Here is a 15,300-nt window from a genome sequence, read left to right as displayed (position 1 = left end):
CCCAGGGGCCTGAGTCACCGCAGACAAAGCCGGCGGGCTCTATGTCCCCACGTCTCGCCTTTGCCCCTGCCCCTCCCCCCCTCCAACCACACAGTTAAGTGCTTAGTAGATCCCCTCCTCAGTTGATGCGGCTGACGTGCATGAAGCAGATTGCCACATCTTCCTCTCCTTTCTCACCCTCCGCCTGCCTGTAGAATAAACATCTCCAGGAGTGGAGCCCAGGGAGTGTCCACAGCTTCCGGGACCACTACCAGCCTGGCACTCCGTGAGGTCTCTCATGGGAGCAGGGGGAGCTGGCTCCTGGGACACTGAGGCTGCTCACAGGAAGGGCATGGAAGATTGGGGTGCGAGTAGGGCTAGCCTCACCTCCCCGACCCAGGGAAGGCAAGGAGGGAGCCCCTAGAGCCTCCAGTGCCCCGGGGGTGCCTCAGACACGGCCATCCGCCTGCCCTCAATGGGCTCTGCCTCTAGCTGGGCTGACACTATTGAAGGACAAGGAAAAAAAAGCCTGGAAGGTGCCCCTCCCCCTCCCCCGGGGCCATACTTCCTAGGGGCTACCGGCTCCCAGGTCTTACAACAGTGTCTGACCCAGAGAGAGCACTCGGCGTTTATTGAATAGATGAATGAGTTACAGTTACAGCCAGGACAGAAGCAGAACCAGATTTCATGGAAGTTTCAAGGAAGTCGTCCCCGTATTCTGCGGTGCGACTCCTGCCTCCTACCCTAGGTCGGCGCGAAGTCAGCTTTGAGCAGTGGGATCTGATTTCCCCCAGATGTCTCCACGATTTGTGTGTTGGAAAGGAATTTCCCCGGGTCTCTGGTGTTTTCGCCGGGTGACGTGTGACTGTCACAGCCCTCAAAAAGAAAAGCAAGGACCGAAGTATGTCTAAACGATAAGGCATTGCTCGCGCTTGCTGTTCAATTGGTTTGACTTGCAGATAGAAGAGATTATGTTTTGGTTCCCATCCTGAATGAGCAACTTTTGCTTGAATTCAGACTTGTTTGGGGACTTTGTGTTTCTCAAGTGCATAAAGGAGTGCTCGCTTCGGCAGCACATATACTCAAGTGCATAAAGGATTGCTACCCCGTTTTAGGGAGAAGATGAAGCGAAATGGGTTACCTTATGTGATTGTGCATTGAAAAAGTAACCCCCTAAAGGTCCAATGGGACGTTTCTGCTTCTTCAAGGTCCATAGGACCCTGCCTGCGCACCTCACCCCTTCACCCTGCTGCCCCCTCAGGTCTCAGAACGTCCACCCACCATCCTGTTCTTTTCCCTCCCCCCCCCCCCATCCTAGACTGGAGCCTGCTCCGCGCCTCCCCTGAGCCCCGGCCCCACCTGCACATCAGCTCCAGGATCTTCCTGCCTCCCTGTTCATGCAGTGAGGGCTCCATTCCGTCCTTCAACTCCTAACGGATGTAGTTTCCCCAAACCTACTGTCTCGTACTAGGTGTGACAGCACTTTCCTGGAGAACTTACAGTGATTTCCTGTTGTCCAGAAAAAAAAGCAGCAAGCCTCCACTCCCCTGCAGTTTCCAAGAGCCTCCGTCACCTGTTCCACCGGCCATCGCACCGCTGCTTCAACCTAAATCCGAGGCCTCTGCGTACCCAGTAGCCACTCTCCCCGGCCCTCCCAGGTCCTTCGGTTCTGGGCCCGGGATGGAGGGGGAGGGGCGCAAGATCAGGTGTCTGCCTTCCATCCTGCTGCGAAGGCCAGCCCCTCTGCACCCCTTCTCACCTCCTTCCACTGCACTGGCTTTCTCTCCTCCCCAGGGCCAGGGCACGTGCTGTCCCACTCGGAAAGTTCTGCCACCAGGTTATCTTATCCCTTTGCTCTCTCTCCCTCGGGCACTGTCCCTCCAATCCCTTCTGGGGTTTCTCTACAGGAATAGTTAGCACCCTCTGAAATCCCGTGTATTTTACTCACTCCTTTACTCCTCCCGCTCCACTTGTTTGCTTTGCAGCAGCCCCCCACCCCCACCCCTCCACACCCAGAGCCCTGCCTGAGTCATGTTGCATTTCTTCCCAAGGCATTGTGTGCTCTGAGGTCAGACACAGGCCCTGCTGAGAGCCTAGGGGAGAAATCTCTGGCCCCGGCCAGGGGGATGGGCCGGGAGCGGGAGGGGGGGGGGGGAGCTCAGAGGGGAGGCTTCCTGGGTTTAACTGGTGTCACCCATCGGCCAGACGAAAGGCCGAAAATCTCAGGTCAAGTGACAGCAGCAAAGCGACTCACTCGGGGCAAACCTCACAACCTTACAAGGCACACATGCTGTGTGCCCACCTGTGACTCAACAAGGTAGCGAGGCTGCCACTGGGTGGCACCAAGCACAGGCCACAGGCTGAGCGCGGGATTCCTAAGGGTGCGTAGGACACCACTCCCTACAGGCGCCCCGCCCTCTGAATCCCTGTCCGTCCGTCTCAGCCGGCATGTGCTCCAAACTGCGCCTGTGTGAGTTTCTAAATTCTGTGTGGCAGGTACGAACATCTCCGTCAAAGGGCAGCAATTTGATGTGGTTGCATTTAATGCATGTAAAATGGCAAATGGAACACGCTTTTAAAAAGAAACAGAGGGCGCCTGGGTGGTTCAGTCAGTTGAGTGTCCAACGCTTGATTTCGGCTCAGGTCATGATCCCAGGGTCATGGGATGGAGCCCCAAGTTGTGCTCCGTGCTGAACATGGAGCCTGCTTGAGGTTCGCTTTCCCTTGGCCCCTGCCCTGCTTACACGTGTGCCCTAACACTAAAAAAAGATGATAGATAGATAGATAGACAGATAGATAGATATAGACAGACAGACGGACAAATAAAAATAGGCGCACCTGGGTGGCTCAGTCTGTTTAGCATCTGACTTTGGCTCAGGTCATGATCTCATGGTTTGTGAGTTCGAGCCCCACATCAGGCTGGCTGCTTTCAGCGCAGAGCCCACTCTGGATCCTCTGTCCCTCTCCCACTCACTCTCTCTCTCTCAAAAATAAACATTTTAAAATAAATCGTTATCCATTTACCCTGCTCCCTCACTAGTGCTCTCTCTCCAAAATAAAATTTAAAAACTTTTTTAAAGACACAAAAAGTGAGGGGCGCCTGGGTGGCTCAGTCTGTTAAGCATCTGACTTTGGCTCAGGTCATGATCTCATGGTTCGTGAGTTCAAGACCCGCGTAAGGCTCTGTGCTGACAGCTCAGAGCCTGAAGCCTGCTTCGGATTCTGTGTCTCCCTCTCTCTCTCTGACCCTCCCCTACTCACGCTGTCTCTCTCTCTCAGAAAAAAAAAATTAAGAAAACAAAACAAAAACATAAATTAAAAAAATTCATAGAAACAAAAGGCAGAATGGCAGTTCCCAGGAGCTGGGGGTGGGAAGGAATGGGGAATTAAGTGTGGAATGAGCAATTTCAGTTTTGCAAGATGAAAAAACTCTGGAGGTTGTCTTACAATGTAAATACCCTTAACACCACTGAACCGTATACCTAAAAATGGTCAAGACGGTGAATTTTATGTTAGGTGCATTTTATCACAATCAGAACCAAAAATTATCTTTAAAAAGTGAGTACATAGCTTCAGCAGAAACAAATTAAACTTTATGCTCTACAATAGGGCAGTTATAAAATTTTTAAAAATAGGGGTACCTGGGGGTCTCAGTCAGTGAAGCGTCCGACTCTTGATTTTGGCTCAGGTCATCATCTCACAGTTCATGAGATCAAGCCCCACATCGGGCTCTGCCCTGACAGCATGGAACCTGCTTGGAGTTCTAATTCTGTCCCTCCCTCTCTGACCCTCCCCAGCTCATGCTCTCTCTCTCAAAATAAGCTTAAAAATATATTTTTAAATAAACTATATAAATTGTGTCCCTTTAGAATGTTCTTGCAAAGCGTCACCTTGAAAGCACCCACCTCAAATGCCAAAGCACTGGCATGACTTGGTGCTCCCATACCTCCCTGGCTCTCCGCCAAGCCGCCCCCCACCCCAGGTGGGGAATTCAGAAAAGGCCACTTCATCCACGTTTCTAATTGAGTTTTATTCCAGAACAGATGGTTTTACAACAAAGCTGATCTTAAAACCAGTATATTTTCCCTGCTGGTAACAGCGCCATCTTCCTTCAAGCCACAGCAGAGTCCCGAAGCTGCAGCCCCAGCTGGGCGTGTGGCGCCAGCTGCAGATGTTAAGGACCCAGAACAGAGCCCTGGCGCCAGAGCAGCAGAGGTGAGCGCCCCAGCCAGACCCCCACTCTGCGGGCGGGGAGGGAGCTGGTAACAGACGAGTTCGAAGTAGTGTGGTCTCAGCAGCGTCCCTCAGCTCTCGGCCCTGCTGCTTGGCCAGAGTGACCTAAACACCATCGTCATCCCCTGCACGCAGAGTGTACACGGGTCACCCGGCCGCAGGGAGAACCCCGCACTGAACGAAGCAAGGGGCACGTGCAGGTGCGACCCAGAAGACGCCGACACTGACCCCCGAAGAAACAACAGCAGCTCCCACTGACCTCAGCTTGCAAACTGCCAGGCCCCTAGCATCCCCCCATGACAACCCCGTGAGGTAGATTATATCATCATCCCCATTTTATGGACAAGGAAACGGGCTCAAGACTGAGGTCACAGACTTACGGTCTCAAAGCTATTAAGTGGCAAGCCAAGATGGGCCTCAAAGGTCTGTGTGGACCAGAGTTCTTGGCTCGCCTCGATACCCCAAATTAGAAGACAAGGAAAGAAAGGTAGAACATGAAATCTTGACAAAGTATTTCTAGAAGTTTAGAGAACACCCAGTGACCACATGACTGTGGGTCGAAGTGCCCGAGGGACCTCAGCCCGGGTGCGGATGCACTGCCCGGCCCTAGCCCCCCAGTGCACGCCCACTCTGCTCCCTGCACACTGCTGACCTTGCTCTCGATAACTCCAGGTCCCTCGGGTGCGATTCTGCACAGGGGCCCCAGAACTCAAGCTGCTCTCTTGTTCCTCAGGCTTGTGCTTAAGGGAGTCTAGTGCGGGGGCTGGCGGGAGGAGTGCCTGATTTGGGTCAAAATTAATACGCCACACTCTCCACCGAAGCTTATCGGCTTTCCCCCTGTCACCAGTGCCTGGTGACTTCCGGTGCCACCACCCCCTGAGCCTGAGGGCCCTGCCTCGCCATCCGAGCCTCGCACAGGGTCCCCGCTACGGCTACAGCCAGAGCTCCGGTCCAGAGAGAGAGCGAAGGGGGATCCCATAGAGTGGCCTTAACTCTACAGATTCAGGGCACACTCATTCTGAAGCTGACGATGCCTGTGGACGAAGGGCAGGGGACAAGAGAAGGGGGGTTTACCAGGTCGCTGAGCTAACACCCCAAGGAGGAGACATCACCCCTGTAGACAGCACGGCATGGGGGTGGGGCAGGCAGTGACGGCTGGGGCCTCTGCGGCACCCTCCCTCCTCGGGCTGGGTCCTCCTCACACGCCCAGCTGACATGTCCACGGTGTCCAGGAAGCACCACTGGCAACCGCAGGGGTGGGGAGGAAGTGCCCTGGGGAGGGGGGCACTGTGCTGGGGGCAGAGGGACCCGAGAGGACTGATGGTCCCATGCCCGGGGCTGGCGGCCGGCGGGCAGATCCTGCCCCGCCTGGGATGCGGTGCCCGGGGCCTCACTCCCTTCTGTCTGGCGCGGGCGCCGTCCCTCCGCCGGTGCCCTGGGCCGGGTCCTCCAGCCAGTACCGGTCCTCCATGAACTGCTCCACGTCCGTGCTGCTGTCAGGCTCTCGGTCGTCCGGGCAGCCCGGCGGGCTGCTGGCCTCCCGCTGCTCCCACTGCACCTCGACCAGCCGGTAGAGCTCCATGGCCGTCACGGCGTCTTCCACCGACGAGTGGCCATGCCGGCCGGCCTGCAGACAAGAGCCCCGGTCACCGCCCGCGGCCCGATCGCGGAGGACCAGAGTGCTGGGCGCGGCTGGGGATAGGGCGGGGGGCGAGGGTGCTACTCATGCAGAACAGCCCGGTCGCCCCACGTACCGCACGCCCCTGGGCCTCTCTGAGCCCACGTCCTCAGAACGACACACGTAAAGACCCACGACTTCAACGAGCACGTTGGAGTCACGCGGAGGGGGGTGGGGGTGAGAGTTACTGGCTGCCCTCGAGGAAGGCTCCATCCAGCTCTCCAGCCGCCGCCATGGGGTCCCGGACACAGGCAGGGGGACAGAGCCAGGAGGTGGGCGGGGGGTGGGTCTGGAAGACAGCAGCCCGCCAGAGCTGGGACGCTGGGGAAGAAGGACGGTGGGGAAAGCACCCGGGGCTGTCTGTACGCGTGAGATCCTGGGTCCCCGTCCAGGAGGAAAGGGGACCCAAACCTGGCCACGTGGCCTCGACTGGGGCCCCTGTTTGCTCCGCCGGTTGCTCCCGCGCCACACCCAGGTCTCTCGCTCCCGCCACCTGCTCCCGCCACCTGCTTGCGGGCCACGCACCTGTATCTTCTTGTGTAGCAGCTGCAGGGCCAGGTCCTTGAGAGAGACCCGGGTGCGGGTGTGGAGGCCCGGCCGCTGGAGCAGGTTCGGCACATAGGTGGTGTCCCGGGTCTGGCTCCGAGGGTGGACGTACTTGAGGGCCTGGAAGTCATTGTGTAGCGCGTGCCCCACCACCACCTTGCCTTTCAGAAGCTTGAGGATCTGTGAGCGGAGAAAGGAGGCAGGAAGGCCCCTTGGTCATGCTGCCAGCCTCACCGCCCACGCCTGGAACCCGCCAAGGGGTGGCAGCATGGGGGGAGGGGAGGGGCCTCGAGCTCCCGTCGGCCCAGCAGCCTCCAGTGGGAACCCAGGCCCTCCCAGTTACTACAACTTCAGCTCTGTCCTGGGTACAGGTGCTCCCCCCCAGGCAGTTTGGAGCATTAACGGAGGGCACGAGGGGGCACATCTTCTAGTCACTCTATACCAGTGACCCTTTCCTGCTGGCACAGGCTCTTGCCTCCCAGCCCAGAAGATGTCACCGCCCTCCCCCACCCCACCCAGCTCCCGTGCCAGCTGCCCTCATCCGGTCCGGGCTCACAGGTCAGGAGGCCTCCCTCACGACTGCGCAGCCACATTAGGACCCCTGTTCTCCCCAGTGGTGGCGGGAGACTCATCACACCTTCTAGGCCCACCTCCCCCTCCAGCAGGGTCTATCCCCTCCCACACACACACAGGGGTAAGCTCAAGGTAAACACCGGGCATCACGTGTGGCCTGACTAGCGATGTTCAATGAAAGCTCAGCCGGCAGGAGGTGACCGAGAAACACCCAGCAGGTGACGCTCCCGGAACTGTGCCCGGCACTGGAGACCGCGAGCAGCAGCTCTGTCGGCGTGAGCAGACACAGCCTCTCCTCCGGACTCGGTCCCTCTGTCCCGCTGCGGTACACGACCCCTCTACCTCCTACCCGTGAACCCTGCTCTCCTGCTCGGCACTGGCCGCCCGCCCGACGTGTGCCTCCCTTCCCTGCCCTCCACCCTCCTCAGGCCCCTGGGAGGCCACGTCCAGGCCTGCAAATCCCCGCAGGCCTGTGCGCCCAGCCCGGTCCCCACAGCCCGCCACTCCCACTGGTGACACGTGGCTTATCACTACCCCGGCTCTCATGGCAGAGGGACAGAGCCCTGTGCCGCCACACTCTGGTGCCCCCTACCACCACTCGGTGCTGGGAAGGGATCGAGCACACTTCTTACTGGCTCAGAGTCTGAGCTGACAACGAGAGGTCTTGTCTGGGGAGCCCCCCGCCGCCCAGGCCAGAGAAGCACCAAGGAATCAGAGGGTGCGGCGCAGGCCTCACTTCCTGCCGCTGCCGATTCCCAGGAAGACATCCTAGCTGGGTCATCTCCAAACCTTTCTGGAAGACGAGCTCAGGCCGTCTCTTATGCAGAAAAGGAGGACACAAAACATTAAGCCATGCTGCTGGAGTGCTCGGTTTGAAAACACAAGCTGCAACATGATGGATGTAATCAGGACGCTGCTTGAGAATAATGCAGATCCCCCTTTACTTAGGCAGGTTTTCGCCTTGGTAAACATGTAAGTGCCTGCAGAAAACTGCACCCGGCTCATCTGAGCCACGCGGGAGCCCACAGAACACACACACACCTCAAACAGCCACCAGTGAGCTCGCTCTGCCGTGTGATGGGCCACGGCCATCCACACCCGACCTTCCCACTTTCTGATTTCAAAGAACCTCTTCGCCCACTCACCGTTAACAGAAACGGCGACTTTTCTGACACCCACTTTCACAAGCAAACAGCGGGTTGTTTTCAAGGTAAAGTGCCCCCCATCGGTGTTTCTTCACCACTTACCGTGCGCAGAACTGTGCAACCATTAGTAGGTTTCTAGGTTTTAACTGGTGGGTTTCACCTTTGAGGTTTTCTGGGTGTTGTTGGGTTCCTAACCCCGTGTTCCCCGTAAGCTCTGAGGTTCTTGTCGTGCAAGTTGACACAGCATGCTGCTTTTTAGGAACACACACGAGAGCCCTCCCCCAGCCTACAAAGGCTACGAGATGAGAATCTCCACCTCATCTCCACGGAAGGATCTGGGGACAAAGACCCAGAATGCTAGCCTCCTATGGTCAAGCACATTGGGAACTCTCAGCACCTGAGCACGATCCCAACCACCACTCTCTTTTTTTCGAAGCCCTGAAAAACTAAGGAAATATGCAGAAACACTGACGCCTGAAGCTGATGGAGCCTGATGGAACCGCGGGCCTTACAAGTTCTAAACAGATACGTGATTCTTTTGCAGCGGAGAAGAAAATTAACACGGGAGCATTTTCACACCTTGCAGCTGGCAGTCTTTCCACAAACACTATCATGGGGGACAGCCCTGCGATCCTCACGTGGAGGTGGGTCAGGATTTTATGCACCCCTGTCTGTGCAGAAGGAAGCCACAGTTTAGACAAGTTAAGTAACCTCTCCCCCAAGTCGTCCGTTTCCACTGGCTAAGCAGCGGCTCACACCCAGGGCTGCCCTTACCCGGCCGTCAGCCATCGCACAAGCCCCCACCTCTGCCCTCACCTCTTTCTGGGCCACCTGGAAGGGGATGGCTGTGCGCATGTGCTGCCGAGTGATGCCGCTCCAGCGGGTACGGTAGTCCACGATGGGCATCTCTGGCCGGATGTACTTATCGTAGAGGACATCGCCATGGTAACTCACCACAGAGCAGCGGGCCAGCTCGCTCACCCGCCCTCGGGGTCCCGTGCCCACCATCTCACAGTCAATAGCCACACACTTGCTGGGCCAGGGAGCTGCAGACTCCCTGGGGGTGGGCTTTCGGCTGCATGAGGCCCCTCCGGATTCATTCCTTGGATGCTGCATCCGGCCGCCGGTGGCTCCGGTGGCCAGCAGTGCTTCCGGCCGTGGAGGCAATGGGGAGGATCCCGGCTCCGGGGGCGAGCTCAGCAGCCCCTGCCCCTGCAGCAAGGCCTTGCGAGCCATGAATCGCTGGTGCTGTCGGCTCTTCCTCTTGTGCTTTCTCCGAAGCACATCCTTGGCATTGAGGCTGGCCGGGGAAGGGCACGGGCGCTGGGCAGACACAGGGCCCTCCCGGGGCACCATCCCAATTAGCTCACCGTCGTGGGCCAGCGAAGCCTGGGAGGTGATCTGCCAGTGGGCCAGCGCTCTGCAGAAAGGACACACAAGGCAGAGGGGCTGCGTGAGAGGTGTGCTCCCCTGCCACACTGCCCCACACCCCTGTGCTCTGTCTCAGGCTCCCAGGCTGCGTCGAGCACCTTTATGAACAAGCAATGCACTCAGTCATGCACTCAGTCAACCCCACGTGCAAATCACTGTTCTAAGTGCACTAAGGAAATCACTAAATGTTCCCAACAACCCAAACAAGTGTTACTAACCTTGAAATCGTAGGCAAGAAAACTGAAGCAGAGAGACTAAGTAACCTGCGCAATTAATATGAGACAAGAACTGATATGGACCCAAAGTCCACGGCCTCAACGATCAAGCCGTAGCTTACCTCCAACAAGCGCTGGCATCAAAAATTTTTAGAAAGTGAGGGGCACCTGGGTGGCTCAGTTGGGTAAGCATACAACTTCGGCTCAGGTCATGATCTTACAGTTTGTGGGTTCGAGCCCTGCATCGGGCTCTGTGCTGACAGCTCAGGGACAGCAGCCTGCTCTGGATTCTGTCTCTCTCTCTCTCTGCCCCTCCACCATTCATACTCTCTCTCTTAAAAATAAGCTTAAAAAAATTTGTTTAGAAAGGTATAGTTATGGAAAAATAAGGGTCCCCAAAAGTATGTATATACGTATGTATACATGCATGTGTGTTTATGCACGTGTGTGTGTCCCAGAATTTTTTTACCGTTTATTTATTTTGAGAGAAAGAGGAAGAGCATGAGCAGGAGAGGGACAGAGAGAAAGGGAGACAGATAGTCCCAAGCAGGTTCCTCACTGTCAGCACAGAGCCCAAAGCAGGGCTCGAACCCACGAACTGCGGGACCATGACCTGAACCGAAATCGAAAGCTGTATGCTTAACCAGCTTGAGCCACCTGGGTGCCCCCAAAATACGGTAATTTATTAAATGGCTTTCTACTTCACAAATCACAAGAGCACAGACAAACATTTTTTCAATCGCTGGGCGCGCTGTGAAATCCCCCCGCCCATAGGCCGTGGCGTGCTGGAAAACCCACTCAACTTCCAAAAAGGGAAACAGAACAGGCCCTGAGCAGCGCGTCCGCAGGCCTCTGGTGCCCCAAGCTCTCTGTCACCCTAGACATGCCTGGAGCTCACAGGGGCTTGCAAACCCCGCGCAGCAAGGCCGGCAGCTGGCCCGGAGCGAGGGCCCTAGCTAAGGCCTCACCTCACTTGCTAAGTCAGCTGGTACATTGTTAACAGACCAGAAAACCAGGTCTTCCAAGCAGGCAGAGCAGGGTTGAGTCAGCACCACACTGAGCTCTGCTGAGCTGCAGGCGTCTTGCATGCGAAATGGCCCTGCTTGCTACCTTTCCTGTTGAAGAAATGACAATACTCGTGTGCAGTGATTTGCATACACCATATACAGTAGGGGCTCAATAACTACCTGCTCCCTTTTTCCCAGAGAGGAGATGTCTCTCTAGGATAGACGCCAGGCATGTCCAGTTTTCCTTGTTAAGTTTATTTTTTGAGAGACAGAGAGAGAGAGAGAACAAGTGGGAGAGGGGCAGAGAGAGAGAGAGAGAGAGAGAGAGGGAGAGAACTCCAAGCAGGCCCTGCACTGTCAGCACAGAGCCGGACGCTCGAACGTGAGATCATGACCTGAGCCCAAATCAAGAGTCAGATGCTTAACCGACTGGGCCACCCAGGTACCGACTCTCCTGGTTGGTAACGAGCTCTTCCCAGACCAAAGCCGCCTCAGCCTGGACTCAGTGCCCCTCCCCGGCCACAGGCCTTCTTCTTGCCTCCCTTCGCCCTCCCATATGCCCCCATTCTGTCTACATCTTCCAGAAGTCCTGCTGGAACAAAGCTTTATCCCACTGGGTGGCCTGAGGCTCCCGGGGTCCCAGCTGGGCCAGGTGCTGAGCACAGACTCTGGACCCCGGGCTCCAGAAAGTTTTGTCTCACTGCAGAGACAGGGACAAAGCGCAGGGTGCGTGCAGGGCTGGGTCAGAAGGGCCAGGGAAGCAGAACTCGCTGCGGAGGATTCTGCAAGGCTTGCCGGAGGAGGCTAAATCTATGTGAAGGAGAAACGGTAACCCGCTAGGCGACAGGGAGACGAATTAGTGGCCACGTTTGGGGCAAAGACCTGAAAGGGAAGGAGCCCAGGGCCGAGGAAAGAAGAGGGGCCCACGGGCAGCTGATGCCGCTGGTGGGTAAAGCACAAGGTGGGTCACGGCTGGAGGAACTGTCCCTCTCCCTTTCCTACTACTCAACCTTCTGTCCCCACTCTGGGAAGGCTATGACACACCGTGGTGGCCCTACCCTAAGCTGGTGTCCCAAGACTGATCTCTGCCGATTGACTGAGGGAGTCCCTGAGCACCCAGGGAAGTCACTGAAATACTGCACAGTAGCCCTGAGCCCAGACATTTACCATCTAGCTGGGGAGCAAAGAAAGTCACCCCTCTATACGTGACAGCACATCGGAGAAGGGTCCACGACACATTGGGGCAGTAGGTACCTATCGCAAAGCGCTTGAAAGGTAGGGACAGAGCCTCGCGTGTGTCTGTCCCTTCCCCATCAGCCAGCCCAGGCCCCGGCATATAGCAGGTCCTCTCCAGAAGGGTGTGAAGGGAGCTGAAGCCAGGCCTGCTATCTGCCCGACCGTGGGGACGCCAGAGCCGGAGGTGACTGGGAACTCAGGGAGCTCAGGGAGCTCCCGGTGTGGCGAGGAGAGGCAGCCAGACACCCACCAGGGTGGGCTCAGGGATGGGAGCCGTGAACTAAGGACAGGCTCCCCTGGCCATGGTGACTCACGTGGCCACGTACTGGATGGACAGAGGCACGGATTAGTGCAGCCTCGCAGGGCAGGCACACTTAGAAGGGCTTCAGGAAAGTGTGCCAGGAGTGCAGAAAGGGAAAGGCAGCCACAGAAAATGCAGACACTCAGTCCAGGGGGGCAGAGCACAACCGTGGTGAGAGGGCAAGGAGGCGGGTGCAGCAAGCGGAAAGGAGGTAGGGGTGAGGAGACAGCGGAGGGAACTGCACGAGAGAACCCTCTGGAAGGTGCTCAAAGCGCAGGCTTCATCCAGGGACCTATTGGGGACAGGAGCACAGCTGCCTTAAGGGAGGAGCTCTGGAGAAGAGTCTGAACGACAGCAGCAGAGATTTAAGAGGCGTGGGGAGGAGCGCTACCGGGTGACGCCCGCAGTGACCCACTGACTCACCCCCCTCTGGCTTGCTCATCCACTCCCCAAGAAGCCTTCTCCCCTTTAAGAAGTGCACTTAACCATAATCAGCTTCTCCATCTCGACAAGTCACAAGTCATGTATGAGAGCTGACAGTCACAGAACCTCAACTTGTCTCAGCCCGGCAATGGGGGGAATGCGGGCCCTAGGAAGACAGTCTGATGCTGCTAGAAACTGACCTCTGTTGGGGGTGAGGGCCCTTTCCCTTCTGAGAGGGCTCAGGGCCGTGCAGGTCAGGAGCTGAACAGGGGACCAGTGGCTTCCCTGACCCTTCTGAGAAGGTTTCAAAGAAGCCAGAAATGTAAGCACCCTGAGAAAAAGTGGCCTTGTGTTTCAAGAGATGAAGGCAGCCCCCCTCTTCTATATGCTGGGACCTTGCTGACCTGGGGAACCAACGATTATTATCTAGGACTTGCCTCCCCCATCCTGGGTCCCCCAGACAGAGCTCAGCCAGGCTGGAGAGAAGTTTTGCTCACAGAACACAACTGTTTCAGTAAGGACAGACGCAAATCTCTCTCTAGCCTGGAACCGTCTCTTCCAGCATCAGCAGCCTCGGGGCCTTCCTGTTGCAGGGTGAGGGTGGGTAAGGACCCCAGCACCCCAGGCCTCAGAGCCAAGGCCTCAAAGGAACCACGAAGTCACAATCGCCTCAGGGCTACCGCCCTGGGGGCAGATTGGGAAGGCAGGGCGGGTGCAGGCCCACTTAGAGCTCTGGCATTAAAAGCTAGATGACTTATGGGGCGCCTGAGTGGCTCAGTCGGTTAAGCGTCCGACTTCGGCTCAGGTCATGATCTCACGGTTTGTGGGTTCGGGCCCCGCGTGCGTCGGGCTCTGTGCTGACAGCTCAGAGCCTGTTTCAGATTCTGTGTCTCCCTCTCTCTCTGACCCTCCCCTTCTCATGCTGTCTCTCTCTCAGAAATAAAACACTTAAAAAAGTAANTGTTTCAGATTCTGTGTCTCCCTCTCTCTCTGACCCTCCCCTTCTCATGCTGTCTCTCTCTCAGAAATAAAACACTTAAAAAAAAAAAAAAAAAAAAAAAAAAAAGGCTAGATGACTTGGACCGAGTCACCATCCCCTCACCACAAAACGGGGGTTTATTACAAACCGAGGGTTGAACTAGGTTTGAGGCTTCGCCAAAAGCAGTTAGAACGTCTGTTGAGAACGCCGATTCCCAGGCCTACCTCCCCCCACCCACCCCTGGCCTTCCTAACTGCCATTTTGGGAAGGGGGCCTGAGAATCTGTATTTCACAGAACGCGCGACGCACCCCCCCCTCCCACGACCCGTAAACCCTGGTACGAATAATTGCCCGAATCTGAGGAAGCCTGAGAAAGCTGAGATCCCCCCCCCCTCCCACACACACACCGTGGGCTCCGAGTTCTCGGCTGGGCAACGAGACCCGAGGGCCCCGTACGGTCGGCCCCGGCCGCCCGCGATCCCTGAGGATCCGCCCCCCCAGCCCCCCGGCGGGGGAGGCTGGACTTCGGCCTGGGAGGGACTAGGGCAGCGGTCACTCGCGGGCCGAGCCTGAGAGGCCGAATCCCAGCAACGCCCCCCGCAGGCCCCGGACTCCGGAGCAGGGCGGGGACCCGGCGCAGGCTGCGTCCGGGGCCAGGCCTGCACTCCCGCCGGGCCGCAAGAGCTGGTCGGCCGGGCGCCCCTCGCCGCAGGGCCCCGCGGTCCAGGACTCGCCGCGCCAGCCCCTCCACCCCGAGCCCGCCGTCCCCAGCAGGGTCCCCGAGATCACCTGAGGAGCGGCGCGGTGCTCCCGGCCGCACGTGGAGCTCAGGCCGCCCGCAGCTCCCACATGCCCAGGCAAGCCCGCTCCGGCTCCCCGCCCATTGGCTCGCCGAACGGCCGCGCCCGCCTAACGCGTCTTCTGATTGGCCGGGAGCCTGGATCGTGGCGGATAGGCGCAGGGAGGCCGAGGGGGCGGGGCCTCCTAAAGGGGTGTGGTTTGTGCCTGGAGCCAGTCAGACCCGCGAGAAATTATAAACGAACCGGAGCCGAGCCGAGCGCGGCCTCCTGGTTCCGCGGTCCCGTTCGCATCTGTGTCCCCCCAGCCCCGATCCACCCCGCTCCTCGGGTCGGGATGTAGCCTCCTACGAGCTCTGTACCACCAAAGGCCGAATGACTTACAGAAGACACATCCCCATTTGCAGAATGGGAATAATAGCCCCTACCCCTTGGGGGTCGTAGGGATTCAGTGAAATAATACGCGTGAGGGGCACTAAAGAAAGATTTTTAAAGTCAGGTTTGCTCCTTCGGCGCTAGTCTTTCATTGATCTCTTTGCGATACTTTATTTATAAGTATGAAGTTCCTACTATGGGCTCAGCAGTGAGCCAAGCACTGCTTACACAGAATAAGCACAATCCCTGAAACTGCAGTTGCTCAAGGTCTAGCTGGATAAGAGAACGGTTAACAGAGAATTCAGTGCAACGAGAATAATAGCAAGAACAATAATAAACAGTTCACATTTATTATGCGAGCACTACTGTGTGCCAGGCAATA

At 57.3% G+C, this 15,300-nt stretch overlaps 1 protein-coding gene across 1 annotated transcript; it reads right to left on the bottom strand.

Moving 5' to 3' along the window:
• Window positions 1–3,990: 3,990 nt before the first annotated feature.
• Window positions 3,991–14,622, bottom strand: AEN (apoptosis enhancing nuclease). Its single transcript, XM_039217368.1, has 4 exons — window positions 14,536–14,622; window positions 8,971–9,574; window positions 6,416–6,616; window positions 3,991–5,839 (listed from the first exon to the last, which is right to left on the bottom strand). The coding sequence occupies exons 2-4, from the start codon at window positions 9,508–9,510 to the stop codon at window positions 5,603–5,605; spliced, it is 978 nt and encodes a 325-aa protein (XP_039073299.1). The 5' UTR covers window positions 9,511–9,574; window positions 14,536–14,622; the 3' UTR covers window positions 3,991–5,602.
• Between the last annotated feature and the right edge of the window lie 678 nt (window positions 14,623–15,300).

This window comes from Hyaena hyaena, unplaced genomic scaffold (genome assembly GCF_003009895.1).
Source record: "Hyaena hyaena isolate Hyena2069 unplaced genomic scaffold, ASM300989v1 scaffold_13, whole genome shotgun sequence".
In the NCBI taxonomy this organism is placed as follows: Eukaryota; Metazoa; Chordata; class Mammalia; order Carnivora; family Hyaenidae; genus Hyaena; species Hyaena hyaena.
Note: the sequence above shows the minus strand (reverse complement) of the source record. Positions and strands in the feature narration are given on the sequence as shown.

Coding starts and splice junctions, on each gene's coding strand:
- AEN (XM_039217368.1), bottom strand. CDS start 9,510: ATGGTGCCCCGGGAGGGCCCTGTGTCTGCCCAGCGCCCGTGCCCTTCC. Junction 6,617..8,970: donor TCCAGGTGGCCCAGAAAGAG/GTGAGGGCAGAG, acceptor CTCCGCTCACAG/ATCCTCAAGCTTCTGAAAGG. Junction 5,840..6,415: donor TGCTACACAAGAAGATACAG/GTGCGTGGCCCG, acceptor TCTTGTCTGCAG/GCCGGCCGGCATGGCCACTC.